This window comes from Chiloscyllium punctatum, chromosome 2, assembly GCF_047496795.1.
Source record: "Chiloscyllium punctatum isolate Juve2018m chromosome 2, sChiPun1.3, whole genome shotgun sequence".
In the NCBI taxonomy this organism is placed as follows: domain Eukaryota; kingdom Metazoa; phylum Chordata; class Chondrichthyes; order Orectolobiformes; family Hemiscylliidae; genus Chiloscyllium; species Chiloscyllium punctatum.
Window position 1 is genome coordinate 38,348,080 of NC_092740.1, and position 19,956 is coordinate 38,368,035.

A 19,956-nucleotide genomic window follows, 5' to 3' on the forward strand; every position below is an offset into this window, starting at 1 on the left:
TCTGGACACCAGCATTTCCTCTCTTTACTCAACACTATTCTTCCCACCACCACTACAGCTCAACCTCATGTTGGACTGAAGCCCATCCCAACCCCACCAACTAAGAACCTTTGGTGAATTTCTGCAGTGCATCCTTCAAATGGTACACACTTCTGCTCTGGGCACTGGTGGTGGAGGGAGTTAATGTTTGGTGCTAATCAAGTCGGTTGCTTTGCTCTGGATGGTATCACGCTTCCTGTATGTTGTTGGAGTCATACTCAGGCAAGTGGAAGTCTTTGTTATATCACATCCCTGACTTGTGCTTTGTAGGTTGTGGACGGTTTTAGGGAATCAGGTGGCAAGTTACTCCCTGCACGATTCCTTGGCTCTGACCTGCCATTGTAGCCACAGTACTTAAAATGGCTGTCCATAGAACAGAACATTACAGTGCAATACAGGCTCTCAACCTGTGAAACCAAACTGAAGCCCATCTCACCTACACTATTCCATTATCATCCATATACTTATCCAAAGACCATTTAAATGTCCTTAAAGTTAGTGAATCTACTACAGTTGCAGGCAGAGCATTCCATGCCCTTACTACGGAGTAAAAAAACTACCTCTGCCAGCTGTCTTATATCTATCACCCCTCAATTTAAAGCTATGTCTCCTTGTGCTAGCCATCACCATCTGAGGGGAAACAACTCTCACTGTCCACTCTACCTAATCCTCTGATCATCTTGTATGTCTCTATTAAGTCACCTCTAACCTTCATCCCTCTAACGAAAACAGTCTCAAGTCCCTCAGCCTTTCCTCATAAGCCCTTCCCTCCATGCCAGGCAACATCCTAGTAAATCTCCTCTGCGCCCTTGCCAATGCTACCACGCCCTTCCTCTAATGCAGCGATCAGAACTGTAAGCAATGCTCCAAGTGCGGCCGCACCATACTTTTGTACTGCTGCAGCATGATGTCATGGCTCTGAAGCTCAATCCCTCTATCAATAAAGGCTAACACACCATACGCCTTCTTAACAACCCTATCAACCTGGGTGGCAACTTTCAGGGATCTATGCACATGGACACAGATCTCTCTGCTCATTTACATTACAAAGAATCTTACCTTTAGATCATGAAGAGTATTAATAGGGTGAATGGTCAAGGTCTTTTTCCTTGGGTTGGCGAGTCCAAAACTAGAGGGCATAGGTTTGCAGTGAGAGGGGAAAGATTTGTAAAGGACCTGAGGGATAACTTTTTTTTCACAGAAGTGGTGTGCGCATGGAATGAGCTGTCAGATGAAGTGGTGGAGGTGGGTACAATTAGAACACTTAAAAGACATTCTGGATGGGTATATGAATAGGAAAGGTTTAGAGGAATATGTGCCGAATGCTGGCAAATGGGGCAAGGTCATTTGGAATGTCTGGTCAGTGTGGATGAGTTTGACCGAAGGTCTGTTTCCATGCTGTATAAATCTGATTCCATAACTTGTGGGAGAGGGGCTCCACAAATATCCATACGCAGTGATGGAAGACCTCAGCACATTAGTGCAAAAGATAAGGCTGAAGCAGGACATATTCACTTAATGGTAAGGTCCTAGGAAGTGTTGCTGTACAAAGAGATTTAGAGTGCAGGTTCATAGCTCCTTGAAAGTGGAGTAGATAGGATAGTGAAGGCGGCGTTTGGTATGCTTTCCTTTATTGGTGAGAGTATTGAGTACAGGAGTTGGGAGGTCATGTTGCGGTTGTACAGGTCATTGGTTAGGCCACTGTTGGAACATTGCGTGCAATTCTGATCTCCTTCCTATCTGAGAGATGTTGTGAAACTTGAAAGGGTTCAGAAAAGATTTACAAGGATGTTGCCAGGGTTGGAGGATTTGAGCTATAGGGAGAGGCTGAACAGGCTGGGACTGTTTTCCCTGGAGCGTCGGAGGCTGAGGGGTGACCTTATGGAGATTTACAAAATTATGAGGGGCATAGATAAGGTAAATAGACAAAGTCTTTTCCCTGGGGGCAGAGATTCCAGAATTAGAGGGCATAGGTTTAGGGTGAGAGGGGATCGATATAAAAGAGACCTAAGGGACTACTTTTTCACGCAGAGGGTGGTACACGTATAGAATGAGCTGCCAGAGGAGTGGTGGAGGCTGGTACAACTGCAACATTCAAGAGGCATTTTGTTGGGTATATGAATAGGAAGGGTTTGGACGGATATGAGCCGGGTGCTGGCAGATGGAACTAGATTGGGTTGGGATATCTGGTTGGCATGGACGGGTTGGACCAAAAAGGTCTGTTTCCATGCTCCTCAGCCTCCGATTTGTCTAATTGACCACCACTATTCGTGATCGGACGAAGCAGGACTGCAGTTTTGTTGACTGTTGAATCATTTAGCCCTACCCATCACTTGCTGCTTATGCTGTTTTGCACAAAAGTAGTTGCAGCTTCATCAGGCTGACCCCTTACTTTTAAGTATCCCTGGTGTTGCTCCTGGCATGCACACCTGTAGTATTCTTCATCGAACTAGGGTTGTTTCGCTGGCTTGGTGGTAGAGTGACAAGTTGGCTAGGTCACGCAGATTGTACTGGAGTACAATTCCGCTGCTGCTGATGCCCAGTCTCGAGTTGCTAGATCTATTCCAAGTCAACATAACACAAGGTGGGTCATCTCGACGTGAAGATGGGATGCAGTCTTCACAACATAGTGCAATCGTCACTTCTATTAATATTTCATAGACAGATGCATCAGTGGTAGACAAAAATTGGTGAGGAGAAGGTCAAGAAGGTTTTTCCATTTGTTGGCTCCTTCGTCACCTGCCACAGACCCAGTCCAATAGGTACATCTTCTAGAACTTGACCAGCTCTGTCAGTAGTGGTGCTGCCGAGCCACTCTTCACAGACAATTAGTTTCCACATGCAGAGTACATTCCACATCCTTATCACCTTTAGTGCTTCAAGTGGCTTTCAACATGGAATAGGGAGAGATTACCTAAGCAATTAATTTCTACCAGTACTAATACTGCATGCAATTTGTTATGAATGTTAACTTTGCACTGATATGGTGCCTTCAGCTGTGACGTTTCCTCACTTCCCCAACATCGCTTTAGTCCATTACCTTTGTTACTCTTGCTGTCACAAAGATATGGGTATACAATGGGAGAAAGTTACAGGACCATTACACGCTACAACGATAGAACGTAATGAGACCATGAAAGATGAACATTTTGACTTGAAAGTGTCGGCAGCCAATGCGATTCAGGAGGGTGGGGTTTACAAAAGATGAAGGATGGGAGGCTGGCTATTGAGAGTTTTGGGATATTGCATCGGAAGATGACAAAGGCATAATTGAGATTCTTGCTAGCTAGATGGGTTAAGTTAAGTATTCACAAAGTCTTCCTTGGAGAGGAAAAGACTCAGATTTTAAGTATACCTATTTTCCAATTACTTCCAAATATGCCATCAACATCCATTCTACATTATTAAAAAATCTACTTACTCAAATTCTGTAGCATAGTATCGCAGAAACCCCACAAGCAGGTCTCCCAGGTTTGAGCTATTTAATGAGAGGTATGGAGTAATGTTACTTCCTCTTCGGTGCACAAACTGCAGCTGCATAGTGGGCTCAAAGCACTCCTAAAAATATTCAAATTGATTCTTGAAATGAGTGATATATTTTTAAATCATTGAATACAACATTCATATAAAGAAAACAAAGTACAAGAATGTGAAAATGGAAATTTGGTGATGTTAATACTAAAACATGAAAGTGGTAACACTGCTTAGAGGCATCCTATCAGATATCTTCTACATGTTTCTTTGCAAAATCCCAAGTTACCCCTCATTTTTTTGATACAAGTAGTAACAAAGGTAATGGACTAAAGTACTCCCAATGCAAAGAAAGGAAACCTAAATTAACAGATAACATCAGACATAATTTTCCTCTTTGCATTTCCAATACAAGTGTAATCAGCATAAATTAGCTGTGTTATATCAAGCTGTGGGTTCAATTCAGAAACCTAGAATTCGATAAGCACCTTCCATGGCACTGCTTACAAACAGTCTGGGTTTAGAACATGACTGTGACGCTATATTGTTAAGAACAGCCAGTCCCTTCTACCCTATTAATTGGGTATTTACTATGAGGGAATAGTCTTAATAGAGACTCAGAGGTTAGGTAGAAGCAATTACCAGTACATTGGCAGGAATAAGGGTTAGCTAAGTCCTAGAATGAAGATATCCCTTCTTCAAAGGGAATACATGAACATCAACACAACAGCTCCTAATTACTGATTACTAATTACTGTGCCAATAAAAAGATGCTTGCATTAGTCAATGACACTGAGCAACACTGGATCCATTAGCCATACATTTTTCAATCCATTTTTACTCCTGTTGCTTTGGTATTGCAATTTTTTTGTTGACCCAATATAACTTGGGCCATTTCAGGATAGTCCATTCATACTGATGAACAAATAAACTTGTAATGCATTTGTTTTCCTAAAAAATTCATTGATAATGAGATTTCAAAGTTCTCAAAAAAGGAAAATATATGATGATCCTGCAAATGAGCAAAACTTTGGTCAATATCTTGGATTCAAATAAAAAGCCATCAGTTTTTGCAACAAATGATGTTCCAGAAATGAGCAATTTGCACGGAACAAAACTGGATAGAAATTACAACTAAATCTTTGACTGGATATTGAACTATACTTTTTGCAATAAAAACAGTATTCAAAACATTTTACTGTTAATATCATTTTAGTCATAGAACGAAGAATGTTACTTACTGGGTGCTCTTTCTGAAGAGATGGAATGACGGGTTCAGGTAGAACTTAAAAAGAAACAAGAAAAGTGACATGAGAATGCAAGAACATGAGAAAAAATGATGTAGGAACAAGCTATTCAGCCTACTCGGTCTGCTTTGCCATTTAGACCATGGCTGATATGACTGCGATCTTAACTTCACTTTTCTGCCTTTTTCCCCATAACCCTCGTTTCTGATGAAGGGCTTATGCCCAAAACGTCAACTCTCCTGTGCCTTGGATCCTACCGGACCCGTTATGCTTTTCCAGCACCACACTTTTCAACTCTGACTCTCAGTTGTCAATCCACATCCATGACAATGCAGTTGATTCTTAACTGCACTCTGGGTAAGGAGGGAGGGTTAATTAATACAAGTCTAACGTGTGCTAGTCGCATCTCATGAATGAACTTTTTTTTTTAAAAAGGCACAGGTTACCAGATTTGGATAAAATCAACATGGAGAACGCAACCCAGACAGTTGTTAGCTTTTAAAAAAGGGCCCCCACCCTTTAATTATTGCTCACTATCAATAATCCAATAACATTCTATTCATTGCAAGTCAGTTCCATTACTTCTTAAATTGCCTTTTTTAAAAATGAATGTTGGGCACAGAATCTTTGGAAATGTATCCCAGTGAGAACTGTTAGCAAAAACTTAACATATAATCTTTGAAGAAAAATTCATGCATATAAAAAAAATCCAAATATTTATATTTGAAAGAATTCAGGACAGATATTCTAACCAAAATTAAATGTATGATTCAACAACACTTTCAAATATTTCATTTGTCCAATGGAAAAAACAGCTGTAGTTATTCATAATGCTGCATTGCAGATATACTGGATTTACTCAAGGATAAAATCTTGTTATTTTGAGGTATCAATCAGAAACACAGCATTATAATATTTGACATTAATCAATTACAATAAAAGCTTAGGACCTTCATCATAATCTTCCATCTACATCGTTTGGGAGGAACAGAATCCTCATAGAATAAAAGGTTGCCCCCATTAATTCTTGTTGCAGATGGCATGACTGGAAATTCTGCTAACTGCATATTCACACTAAATAAACAGGAGTGCCTCTCTTAAATGTTACGAACTCCAAAAGCTTGTGTGATTTCAAATAAACCTTTGTGACTATAACTTGGTGTCATGCGACTTCTGACTTTGTCCACCCGAGTCCAACACTGACACCTCCGCATCACAGTATATCCATAATGTAAACTTCAAATAAATATTTCAATTAAGTCATTAAAATGTCATACAGGCCATACATTATATGCTTTTAATGAAACATACTGCCATCACTTTCACCATTCAAAATAAAGTAAAGATAAACAAAGCATTCCGACAGTTACGGAATAGGAGAGATGGTCAAAGGGTCCTTACTTTTTCCATCTTTCAATCATACAGGTGTGTTTTAATATCAAAGTGCTGTGACTGTTGAGAACAGACAATGACAGGTTTTCTCAAGTTATTTTGGTCAGACATGGAAGCTAGCTCCAGGTCCTTGTGTAGCCATATATACATCGTCAGGAAAGAAAATTCCCCTTTGTTTTATAAACAGAGGTCTGAATTTTCACTCAATCCAGGATTACAGACCTAGGTGTGCTCATATCAAAGCTCTCTATAACTGTAGAGAAACCTGCTTGATCTTCTACTCCAACTGCCTTGCGATTGTTGTGATCCCAGTTGATGTTACCACCGCACAAGTTAGATCCAGAATAAAATCCAACCTGATAGATCAAATTTTGTCTTTTTTAAAATTTAAAATGGCCATTTTTCATAAATGTAACTACACAAAACTGCAGGTTTAATTTGATCAGAACAGAAGCATCTTACAAAAGAAAAGAAAAACAAAAATAAAATGAGTCAAGCTATCCAAATATAACGCAATTTGAAAGATTTCAAAATAAAGGAGAAAACCAAAATCCCACCTCAACACCATATCATATTTCATCAATAATCCAAATAATTCCTTCCCTGTCAAATCTGTAGATTTGACTTAACTGCTCCTTCTCAGTCCAGTTCCACGAGACGTGAGCCCCTTTTGCATAACTGTTCAGACAATCGAGAATTTACACTTTCTCAGTCTGGAACTTTTACAAACTAACTGGTTTCACTAAAGTAATTTATTTACTCAACTGCTCCTCATTTCTTGAGATTGCTACTTGCGACTGAACCTAGACAGATCTTCTTCAAATTGCCCAAAAGCTTCTGAACTAAAGTTAAAATAAACTTGCTCATCCTACACTTTGTTAAATTAATCTCTATGACCATAAAACCCCACAGTATAAATAAGCTAACGACACTCCAGGAGACATAGTTTTAAAATCATGGTTCCAGAAAGACTGACCCAGTTCTTTTTTAAACTTCTGTTACAAAAATTAACCAAAACTCATATGCCACTAATTTGAAATGCAATCTTTTACAAACAATTACATACATACAAAGATCTCACACCTTTCATCATGCAACAAGGGCTCTTGTACCACTTGCAGGCCAACCTGGTGTCCTTGTATCAGTATCTCAAAATCCTTTCGAGAATCAAAACATTTACAAGATTCACAAACTTTAAAAAAGAAATCAGCTTTTCTACTCTTACCAAAACAAATAACTCCATACATCCCTATATTACACCCTATCTGCCACCTTGTTGCCACTTAACCACAATTACTTTGAAATCTCTGTCCTCGTGGATTCCTTCATATCATCAGCAAACTTGGGTACAAGTGCTCTGACACTTTGACCAGCTAATGAAAATTAATTGTAAATAGCACAGCCTCTAATACGGATACTTGCAGCTTAGGATCGGTTACAGAGCATACAAAATAGGAGATGTAGACCATTCAGCCCTCACGCTTGCTCTGCCATTCACCAAGACCACGCTTGATCCATTCGTTTCATATTCCAATTTCCACTGACCTGCAGTAAATATGGATTCCTCTGCTTAACAAGAATCGATGCACCCGTATCATTAAAATATTTAATTACCCTATTTCCACTGCATTCCAAACCTACTGATAGAGAAAAAGTGTCACATTCCTGCCTTGAAAGTGCAACTCTCAATTTTAAATTAGTGCCCCTTGTCTGGGTTGACCTACAAAAAGAAAACATCCTTTCCACATCCAAGGTCTTACAATCTTCAATTAAGTTACCCCTTACTGTTCTTAACACTAGTGTAAACAAGCCTAGCCTATCAAACATATCCTCATGGGACAACCAACTCATTCTAGGTATCAACTTGTAAACCTCTTGAGTCACCTTCAATACATTTACATCCTTTCTTCAACAAGGAGTCCAAAATCCCACACAGTAGTGGTCTCACCAAAGTTTTATATAATTGAGGCATAAACATCCCTACTGCTGTGTGCAATTCCTTTCAAAATAAAGTACAGCAATCCATTAGACGTCTTAATTACAAACTATATTGCTCACAAACCTCTTTTGAGCTCACGAATCAGAACACCCAAGTCTATCTGCACCTCTGAATTCTGCAAACTTCCTTCATTTGCTGTCAAAGTGAACATTTTCCCACAACGTATTCCATATACAGGTAGAAAACCCTTTATCCGAAATTCCAAAATCTGAAAAGCTCCAAAATCCAAAGTTTTTTTTGTGAAGTTTTATCTCATTAACAAGGTTGTTTGGCGTGAAAACAGTTAACCGAACTCCACACCCACTCATTGCTTGTCACTCAAATGCGATGTGGCGGTGGCCGGAAAGAGTTTGGTGCATCGCCGAGCACTGGCAGGCCTCAATTCTGTTTTAGGGCCTGTTTCTTATGCGGAGTCTGGTGTTCGGCAGGATTTTTTAAAAATTTCACTGTACAGTCACTTATTCCAAAATTCAAAAAGTTCCGAATTCTGAAAACCAGCTGGTCACAAGCAGTTTGGATAAAGGATTGTGTACCTGTATTATTCTTTTGCCTGCTCTCATAACATATTAATACCTATCTGCAACTTTCTTATTCTTTCCTCACAATGTACTTTCCTATTTATCTTGGTATGGTCTATGAATTTAGACAACATATCTTTACTTGCTCCTCAATGCAGAAAAGGGAAGCCCTCAGAACAGACCCTTGCAGGGCATTACTCATTATATCCTACCAATCAAGCAAAGACTCACTTATGCATTTTGTATTCTGCCAGCTGACCAATCTTCTATCCATGTTAATATGCTACTCCATTTACCATATTTTTATTCTTCACAACAAATGTGGCACCTTATCAAATGCCTTCTGAAAATCTAACAATGTCTATAGGCTCCATTTTATCCATAACATGTTATTCCTTCAAAGTTCTCCAATAACTTGGTTAAACGTAATTTACCTTTGATAAAATCATGTTGCGTTTCCAATTACCGTGAATTTTTCTGAAGTGTGCACCTTTAACTTCTTCAACAATCAATTCTAATACTTTACCAGATATCACACATCAAGCTGGCTGGCCTATAGTTTGTTGTTTTATGCCTCCCTCCTTTCTTGAGAGCAGAGGTTATATTTGCTACTTTCCAGTCTGATAGAATCTTTCTTGGATCAAGGGACTTCTGGAAAATTAACACAGAAGCACCAATACCCGATAGCAACTTCTTTTAGGTTCCAAAAGTGGAATCCATCTGGATCTGTCAGTTTGCAATTTCCTAAAATTCTTCACAGCACTTTCCTTGTAATTGTAATTTGCCAATTTCCATGTTCCCTTCTGCCTCCTGAGTTGTGATTATTGTTGTTCAATTCTGGTCTCCCTATTGTAGGAAAAATGTTGCGAGATTTGAAAGATTTCAGAGAAGATTTACAAGCATGCTGCCAGGATTAGAGGGTTTGAGCTACAGGGAGAAACTGAATAAGCTGGCGCTATTTTCCCTGGAGTGGAGGAGGATGAGGGGTCACCTTACAGAAGGTCCCCCATTCAAAGTTACCTGCAATTCCCATTTCATGCCTCTGAGCTCCCCAAACTGGGTCTGGGTTAAGTTGGGAGTTCCACTACATAAATTTAAGTAACAATCAGGGAGAATTTTGTAAAGTCTTGCTGTGGATAAAAAAAAATCAAGCATAAAAGTTTTATCGTGTCAAGGTCTATAAGTCACCACAGGCTTTCTCAATGTCATTGAAGCAGTTACAAACATATACATATATAGTTTTAGGGAGGGGCTGTAAAAAAATAGAAAATTATGTAAATATCACATAGACTTACTTTGTAGGTAGTGTAACACCATCAGAACCAAAGAGTAACTACTCAATGTGCCACGACTAGCATCATTGATTCCATGGTAGCGGGCCCACTTTTTCACAACCAGCACAAGAGGACGGACACGACTCTCAACTGCATAAAAGAAACAATAACTACTTCAGGAGTGCTTATGAGGAGAGCAACTGAATATTTAAGCAGTCAATGACAAGCCAACTCTAACTGGTTTTAGTTTCCAATTTTCCGCAAAATATAATTTGCATTCCTATGTAGGATTCAGAAAACTAAGAATTGGTGGATGAGAAAGCGTGTCTCACTTATATTACTACTCTGGTAGTCACATGACACAGGAACTGAATTTGTTAACGAATCGCAGCAAATAATGTTTATCAGTTAGTCTACAAAGTCAAACAATATTTAATAAAAACACCAGAGGTGAAAATCTAATGCAAGTTATCTTTTTACTCAAGTAGTCTACACTTACTTGGTGTCATGTCTTAAAATACTCATACTGTATCACAAAATACTTTTCCCAGAGAAATCTATATGGGTACTTAAATTAATAAACCTATTGGGCCAAATGGTCTGCTCCTACGCTGTACATACTTAATTTCCTGAGATGTATAGCTTCAAAATGTTTCAATTTCAATTAATTATCCAATGCATCACCAATTAAAATGATTACAGATAGGCTAACTTACAAATGAAACAGCTGAAATCCATGAATATAAAATCAGAATATTCTGAATATATATATATATTATACATATATATCTAACACATTAAGTTACCCACCTTTGTGACTAAGCCAGTGAAACAGAAAACAAGTAGACCTAGAGTTTTAAATTAATTCAAAATCACTCAAGAATAAAACATATGCACAGAGGTAAAAGCCTATGGCTGCACTGATGCTTTGTGCATCTCACAGAAAGTGCATCAACAGCAAGGCATGTCATTTAAAATATAATTTTAGTGACATGGTTGCTGTTCATTTTGAATGGAATTTCACATACAGGTCAAAAATATGACAGAGCGCTCTGAAAAATGTATTAAATGGTTACATTCTTCATAATTCGAAAGTAGACAAAATATACTGATGTAGAATGGAAAAATGAAATATCAATAACTGCAGTTATCTGGCACAAAAAAAATCGTTCAAGGGAACAACACTGACCTCCAGTGGAGGATACTAATAAATAATTGCAAATATTGCAAAAAAATATACAGCATTGCTCAAAACTACAATTCCAAGAGGTATACTTGTGCAGAATCCATGCCAAATCATTTAACACGTCCACACAATAAAACTGAAAGTTTTTCAACAGAATTTAAGCCAAAGTAAATAGGAATAGAAGTATTTACAAAAGTTTTGCACAAATCAGGTGATTTCAAGAGGCTAGAAGTTTGTTACTGTACTATTTTATCAGAAATCAGTTAAAAATTTCACTTCCCAAAGAACCTGGGTTCAGAGATACTTTGAACACAAAAGTATTATTGATTCAAAAATACGCCCTTATCGTTAGTGTTTCTAATTATGCACAAATTTAAGTTTGAAACAAAAGGGCTAACTCCCCTAAGGACGCAACCAAATCATTGAACAAAACCTGAGAAATTATTGGAGCATTTCAAAGAATAGCATTGACACAGCGCCTCTGAGTGTGTTTAAAAATTCTTCTGAACAGCAAACACATTTATTTTGTGGCTAAGCACTGAGGCCAAATAATGCACATCAGAATTCTACCAACAGTAACATTGAGAATAATTTGTAGATTCAGAGGTGAAGTGTTTTCAAGCAGCCTGACAAACCACCACAATTACCGACCATGCAGACGTTCTCCCATCATTCCCAGATTTTAATAACACCTCTGACGAGAACTCCTTCAATATAGGTCAGGCTGGGGACAGGAAAGAATCTTCGTACATCAGGTGGCTTTTTGTTACAAGTTAACATTTTTCAGTCATTCTTTCAGGACATTAGTTAACTAATCAAAGAAAGTTAGAGCACAGGAAGCCAACCAACCCATTGAGCCTGTGCTCACTCTCCAGAGCAACAAATTTCCTAGTGACACACCCTATATCCCTCTTCCCAAAACTCTACATTTTGCACCTTTGCAGATAATAATCCATTCCCTCTGAAAATGGTCAGGATCACTAAAGCAGACTGAGGGGTGCATGTGGCAGGTCAGGATCACTGTGGAGCATATTCGCAGGAGTGTGCAGTGTGTCAGAATCAATATTAAGCGGACTTGGAAGGAGGTTAGGATCAGTGAAGTGAGAGTGATGCTGAGAGGGTTAGGATCACTGAAGTGAAGGTGGGGAATAAACAACTGCAACATGAAGTCATGAGTTAATTGACTATTTTTACAAAATTTTTTTATGCTTCTGAAGGAAATACATATCAAAACTTGACATTAAGGCTTATGTATTCAATTTATTTCAGCTACCTATGTCTAAATGAAAGCAGAAAAAGATAAATGAGTAGCTGGTGAGTTCTGTTTTATGTAGTTCACTTTGTCATCTGATAGCAAAAGGCCTCGAAGGGCAACTCCAGTCTCATTTGTTCCTTTATCCTGGATAACTACAAATGCTCGGAATATCATCAGCTGTAGCAACATGAGTTCTGGATTTTTGTACTTGAACAGAGTTCAGTGTGCTCTGGATAGTATGCCTATAGATAATAGTTGCCCTGCAGCTTAAATGAATGCAGGAAGAGAGACAGGTTTGTCCAGGAGACACCAAGTGCATCTCACTCTCCAATGAATGTAAAGTCCTGCATACTAGTGAAAGTGATGGTTCATCACTTCAGCGGAGTGCAGCCAGAGCCATGCTCATAGTGTCATATTAGGAAGAAAGTTGTGAAAGTCCACAGTTATGAGGTTTTGAAGTGCTGGAGTGTTAATAGATGGATACCAATGAATTTTGTTTTATCTTGGAGAAAAGCTAGTTCACATGGAGGAGAAAGTGAATTCCAAAGAGCTGTGGCTCTTTGGCCTGGTCCCAGATGCTGCAGTTCAAGATGTTCAAGTTCTGGATATTCAAAGTTTTCTGAACATTAGTGGTTCTCTATGAGTTTGCTAATAAAGGATGCATAATTGCAGTCAAAATTTAGGGAGCTAGATATAAAGTTAGCAGGCAGGAATGCAAAAGTAAATTTCTGAATTACTTCTGGTGCCACACACAAATTTAGAAAGAGGAAGATAAAGCAGATCAATGTGTATCTGGAGAGTTGTCACAAGAGGAAAGGTACGAGATTCCAGGAATCACTTGAGATCAGTTCTGGAGGAGATGTGACCAATGCAGTTTGGAGGGGGTGCTCTTAAACAGAGATGGGAATAATTTAGTTCCAGGCTGATTTACTCATGTTAATTGGTAGGATTTAGAACAACATAGATAAAAACAACGACTGGAAACCAACAGATGCTGGAAACCAGAGTCTAGATTAGAGTGGTGCTGGAAAAGCACAGCAGTTCAGGCAGCATCTGAGGAGCAGTAAAATTGACGTTTCGGGAAAAAGCCCTTCATCAGGAATACAGGCAGAGAGCCTGAAGGGTGGAGAGATATGCGAGAGGAGGGTGGGTGTGGGGAGAAAGTAGCATAGAGTACAATAGGTGAGTGGGGGAGGGGATGAAGGTGATAAATTAGGGAGGAGGGTGAAGTGGATAAGTGGATAAGAAGATAGACAGGTAGGACAAGTCATGGGGACAGTGCTGAGCTGGAAATTTGGAACTGGGGTGAGGTGGGGGGGGAAGGGGAAGTGAGGAAACTATTGAAGTCCACATTGATGCCATAGAGTTGAAGTGTTCCGAGGCGGAAGATGAGGCGTTCTTCCTCCAGGCGTCTGGTGGTGAGGAAGCAGTGGTGAAGGAGGCCCAGGACCTCCGTGTCCTCGGCAGAGTGGGAGGGGAAGTTGAAATGTTGGGCCACAGGGCAGTGAGGCTGATTGGTGCGGGTGTCCCAGAGATGTTCCCTAAAGCACTCTGCTAGGAGGCGTCCAGTCTCCCCAATGTAGAGGTTGTATCCGTTGCTCCCGATGCAGTCTCCTCTGGTATTCTTTGTTTCAAAAATTTGACTTTGCTGAACTTTAAGATAGCTGCCACAGATCACAAGACAGATAAAATGACCAAACTTCTGAAAGCTTCCATAACTAGATTGCAGAGGAACAGAGCTAGAAGTTCATTCGCTACCTTATTGATAGACAGCATGTGACTGAAGCTCCTTTGAGAATTCTGGCGAATTTTAAACATATATTTTAAATATTCCGATGAGTCTGCCTGGTAAACCAGCAAAGAGAAGTACCAATGGTTTCAGGATAGTAACTGGATCTGTATAAATTTAAAAAGGTCTGTGAAACCTACTTTCTCAAAGAACTTCCATTCATTTGAAAACGTCAACAGACCTGCAATTAGGGGGCATTGGGTTAGCAGGTCAGGGAACTGTTCACCAATTAAGCAGTTTGCTGTGTGGCTCTATTGAGTAGCAGCATCATTTACACCTTACTTCCAGGTGACTTGATCAATTACAGGGAACTGGCAGGGTGACATGCCTAATCTGTAAAAAAGGAAGAATTTCTAACTAATAGGAATTTGGCAGGAATCACAATGAATTGTGCATCAACTAAGCATAAGAAACCAGTCATAGGAATAGAAAGGAGACATGGTAAGGCTGCTCCTCCACTTTGTCTTGGAGTCTTTCCCAAGATTTTCCTTACTGGATGTGAGGGACTGGAATTAAGAGTTGCTTTCCAGTGCTGTGAAGTAATTGAGGAGGTCAGCAGCCAGAAAGTGGTCTCTTGAATTTGGAGAAATGACCCAGGTAGTTCGAAGACTACTTGGACAATACAGTAACTGCATCTGTAGTTTCAGTCAGTCAGTCAGTCATTCCTCGCAGGGCCTCCCTAATTTCTCATCTTAACAGCCAGCATGAGTCATACTATCTCAAACACACTTTTCACAGACATCCTCCACAAAACCAGTCCTCCTGTTCTGTCCACAAGATCTTATTTCTTACACTCCACTCCAAGCTCTTGGGAAGTGCTAAACTCCAGGAAGTTGGATTGTTGCCACTTTGATGACCCTTGGTAATTGTGGCCATTTGGTCCACTGGAAAGATGATCCTATTTTAGAGGCTGCAGATATCAGCAACAACCTACTGTAAATGGCTGAGCCACTAGTGCTCACATGTTTGGAGTGGTTTTCAACAGAGGGCAGCTCGATCTTTTCCTTTATTAGAGGTGCAAGTAGAGCTGCAAGAGCTGCTTTTATGCAACAGTATAGTTTGATAGCAGGGAAGTGCAGATAACGGTAAGTGAATTCCAAGGCAGACAAATTGAGTTCTAAGTTAGGGATTTATAGTCAAGCAGTCAAAAGCACATCTTCAAAAGCAATTGCTCGTCACCCAGATGTGCCTGCAATACGCTCTTCCATCGTTGAATGTTTCCCAGTATACCAATTTCAAAAACAAGGGCACTTCCGACTGCACACACACTTCGGCAGGCTTTACACAACGCAGGAACCTCAAGCAATAGCTTCTTGGGCTGGAATTCTGAATTAAATTCAGTGTTAATTGTTTCCTTGCATACTGCACTAACAAGCAGTTCCATGGTGGGCTCCCACTTTGTGAACACCTAAGGTTTTTTTTTCTGTAGTAAAAGTGATGAATTTTGTATGTTTCTTTTTTATGGAATTATTCCTAGGATGGAGAGGTTGCCCTACAAGGAAAAATTAAATTGATTGTTCTGAACTCCAGAGTCGAGAGGTGACCTCCTGCAGATGTTGAAAAATCTTAGAGATCGACAGGAAGATTCAGAAAGGATATGTTCGCTGGGACTCTATAAACAGAAATCAGAGCTAGAAAGTAAGGGGTAGGCAATTTAGAACTCAGATGAGGAGCAATTTCTTCATTTGGATGGTGGTGAATCTTTGGAATTCTCTGCCCCAGAGATCTGTGGAGGTTTAGTGATCAAGAACGGGCAAGATTGAGAACAAAAGTTTAAAATAAAAAGAAATCTATCAAGGAAAGAACGTATATGTGGACGTAAGAGGACAACTATAGCAAGATACTTTAACTATCCCAACATCAACAGGGTTTCAAACAATACAAGTAGCATTGAGGGTGAAAAATTCATGTACTACATCCAGGAAAATTGTTTAAACAATACATGACAAGCCCAACGAGAGGAGACACAATTTTGGATTTAAGTTTTGGAAAATGAAGATGGATTAATGGATGAAGTGACACTGAGTGACCATGATCATATCAGGGATAATGATCACAGTTCGGTTAGATTTAGTATTATTGTGGAAAAGAATAGGGATAAATCAGCTGTAAAAGCTTTCATCCTTTTTTGGGGGGAGGTGGGGAATGTAATTTCACAAAACTGAGAAGTGATTTGGCCTAGGTGGACAAGACAGAACTACTAAAGAAAAAAAAGAATCAGTAGTAAACCAATGGGAGGCACTAAGGGAGTTCCTTCAGGCACAAAGCAGACATGTCCAGTCCAGAATAAAGCATGGTACTACCAAATCTAGACCCTCAAGGTCAGACAAAAAATACAGGGCAAGATTAACCAGAAAAAGAAAGCTTATGATAGCTTTAACCAGGAGGAGGATTATAGAAAGTACAGGGATCAATAAAATAAAATAAATAAGGAAATCTAAAAAGGGCATGAATGAGTATTAGGAGAAAGTGGGGACTGCAGATGCTGGAGATCAGAGCTGAAAATGTGTTGCTGGAAAAGCACAGTAGGTCAGGCAGCATCCGAGGAGCAGGAGAATCGACGTTTCGGGCATAAGCCCTTCTTCAGGAATCATGAATGAATGTTAGCAAGCAAGGCAAAAGAAAACCCAAATATGTTTTGCCAATATATAAAGAGTAAAAGGAGAGTTAAGGAAAATGCTGGACTTACCAGAGATGAAGGAGGGAACTGGTGTGAAGGTGCAGAGGGAAACATTTTAAATAAATTTGTGTCTCTCTCATTCACAAAGGAAAAAAGATTATGTGAATATAGTAATCCAAGAGGAGCAGTGTGAAGTATTGGTCAAATTAATCATAACAAGATAGGATAGTGAAGGTGGTGTTTGGTATGCTTTCTTTTATTGGTCAGAGTATTGAATACAGGAGTTGGGAGGTCATATTGTGGCTATACAGGACATTGGTAAGGCCACTGTTGGAATATTGCGTGCAATTCTGGTCTCCTTCCTATCGGAAAGATGTTGTGAAACTTGAAAAGGTTCAGAAAAGATCTACAAGGATGTTGCCAGGGTTGGAGGATTTGAGCTATAGCGAGAGATTGAATAGGCTGGGCTGTTTTCCCTGCGGTGTCGGAGACTGAGGGGTGACCTTATAGAGGTTTACAAAATTATGTGGGGCATGGATAGGATAAATAGACAAAGTCTTTTCCCTGGGTCAGGGAGTCCAAAATTAGAGGGCATAGGATTAGGGTAAGAGGGGAAAGATATAAAAGAGACCTAGGGGGTAACTTTTTCACACAGAGGGTGGTACGTGTATGGAATGAGCTGCCAGAGGACGTGGTGGAGGCTGGTACAATTGCAACATTTAAGAGGCATTTGGATCAGTATACGAATAGGAAGGGTTTGGAGGGATATGGGCCGGGTGCTGGCAGGTGGGACTAGATTGGGTTGAGACATCGGGCCGGCATGGACAGGTTGGACCGAAGGATCTGTTTCCATGCTGTACATCTCTATGACTCTATAAAAGAGAGGAAATGTTAGAGAAGTTGGAATCCTTGAAAATAGATATGTCGCCAGGGCCAGATGGATTGTTCCCTAGGATATTGAAAAAAGGTGAAAGAAGAAATAGCAGATGCTCTGAGAATTATTTTCCAATCTTTACTCAACAGGTGAGGGCTGGAGGACTGGAGGCATACAAATATGGTTCTGTTGTTTTAAAAAGTTACAATGTAAATGCCAAACAATTATAGGCCACTTAATCTTACTTCAGTGGTGGGCAAATTGTTAGAATCAATACTGAGAGACTGGAAAAATGATCACTTAGAAAGGCATGGACTTGTTAGGGATAGTCAGCATGGCTTTGCCAAGAGAAGGTCATGCTTTACAAATTTGATCGAATTCTTTGAGAAAGCAACAAGAAGGATCAAATGAGAGTAATGAGTGGATGTTATCTACTTGGATTTTAGAAAGACATTTGACAAGATCCCAATGGAAGACTGGTCAAAACAAAAGCCCACAGGATATAGGGTAGGGTGTTGAATTCGATTCAAAGTTGGCTTTCTAATAGAAAACAAATGGTAATGGCTGATGGCTGACCTTATGAATGGAAAGCTGCTTCAAGTGGTGTTCCACACAGCTCAGTGTTAAACTCCTGTTGCTTGTTTCAATCATTAACAATTTGGATTTGAACGTAAGGAACTTGGGAAATTTGCAACAACATAAAAGTTGACTGTGTCCTGAATAGGGTAGATGACAGCTGTAAGCTCTAAAATATAATTGGCAGTCAGTGGCAGATGGAGTTCAACTGTTGAGGTAAAGCAGTTGGGGAGATCAAACAGTAAAAGCAAATACACAAATATAAATATGCTGAGGGGGTAGATGAAGTGAGATCTTACTGTAGCAGTACAGCTGGATAAGGCTGTAAAGGCAGCATATGGAATGCTAATCTTCATTGGCACAGTTATAGAAAAGTAGAAATATAACATTGAAACTGTATAAAACACTGGTGAGGCCATAACTGGAATAGTGGAGAATTGTAGCGACAAGGAGACTGGAGAGATTGATGTTGTCTTCCTTAGACGAGAGAAGGCCGAGGGGTAACATTATTTGAGAAATACGTAATCTTGAGGGGTAGAGATAGAGGAGACAGGACAAATCTGTTTCCTGGCAGAAGGATTAGAAGATGTGTGAGGAAAAACTTTGTTTTTATGCAGAGAATGGTGAGTGTCTGGAATTCGCTACCTAAAGGTGGTGGTGGAAGTACAGGGCCAAAACTCTTTAAAAGGTGCCTGGATCTGGACTTTAAGTGCTTTAAACTGCAGGCCAAGAGTTTATGCAGGAAGATAGAATTAGAAAGGGCATCTGGGTGTTTTTGGGTTGGCTTAGACAAAATGGGCTGAATAGCCCCTTCTGTGCTGTATCATTTCTATGGTTATATGGATCAGGAGATAGCTGATCTTGTTAAACAGCATTTCCTGCACTATGATCTCACTGAATGGCTGAACAAGATTGAAGGGATGAACAGCCTATTCCTAGTTCTGGTGTTCTTATGATAACACCTATCTTTATTGTATTCATTGCATTGTATTCACTTGCATTGTTGCATTTAATCAACTTTTCAAAGTTGATTTTGAAGATGTCATATTAAGTAGTAACTACATGCAAAAGTCAAGTTTTTATTTTGGAAACTATTTGGGAATGAAGATCTTTTATACTATTACAAGTCAGGCTAGCAAGTACACCATTTCCAAACAAGATTCTGACCTTCAAGAAAGTATCTCTCAAATTCTTATATGGGAGATGAATGTCACTGGCAAGCTCAACATTAGTTGCCCTCACCAACTGTGACTGGTGCATTTGCAGGGATTTGATTTGGGTAATCTAAAATAGAGGCATTCCTGAATAATAAACTGATGGTACACACTTATCACATTGATAAATGCAGATGCATTATTTGTGACAATTTGTGGAAAAGTAAACCGATTGACCAACCTATATTTTCTATTTTTTTGTTATAGATTATAATATTGAGATCTTGCTACTTTGTGAATATTAATTATATTTGAATTTTTACCTTATACAAAAAAAAATCAATGTATTATACAAGTTTCCCCACAACTTCTATACATGGCACTTGATAGAGCATTTTCCCTTTCACTTTTATTAAACTTTGATGAGAGATTAGACCTGTCTGTAAAATGTATATGTCACTATCGTAGTTAGAAAACATTAGAATAAAGTGGCATTTACATGCTCGCACATTTCAAATCACTGTTTATATTAAGAAAGTGGATTTTAAGATTCTGATACAAA

At 39.4% G+C, this 19,956-nt stretch overlaps 1 protein-coding gene across 2 annotated transcripts in view; it reads right to left on the reverse strand.

Annotated features, from left to right (window-relative positions):
* tent2 (terminal nucleotidyltransferase 2) overlaps positions 1 to 19,956 on the reverse strand; it is an 87,495-nt gene that overhangs the window by 29,641 nt on the left and 37,898 nt on the right. For both annotated transcript variants that reach the window (XR_011964257.1, XM_072596137.1), the window contains exons 10-12: positions 9,962 to 10,090; positions 4,752 to 4,795; positions 3,461 to 3,597 (exon numbers count right to left, since the gene is read on the reverse strand). Coding sequence is in view for 1 of the 2 variants with exons in the window: in XM_072596137.1 (XP_072452238.1) it covers positions 3,461 to 3,597; positions 4,752 to 4,795; positions 9,962 to 10,090 (310 nt within the window). In the remaining variant the exon portion in view is untranslated. The remainder of the gene's footprint in view (positions 1 to 3,460; positions 3,598 to 4,751; positions 4,796 to 9,961; positions 10,091 to 19,956) is intronic.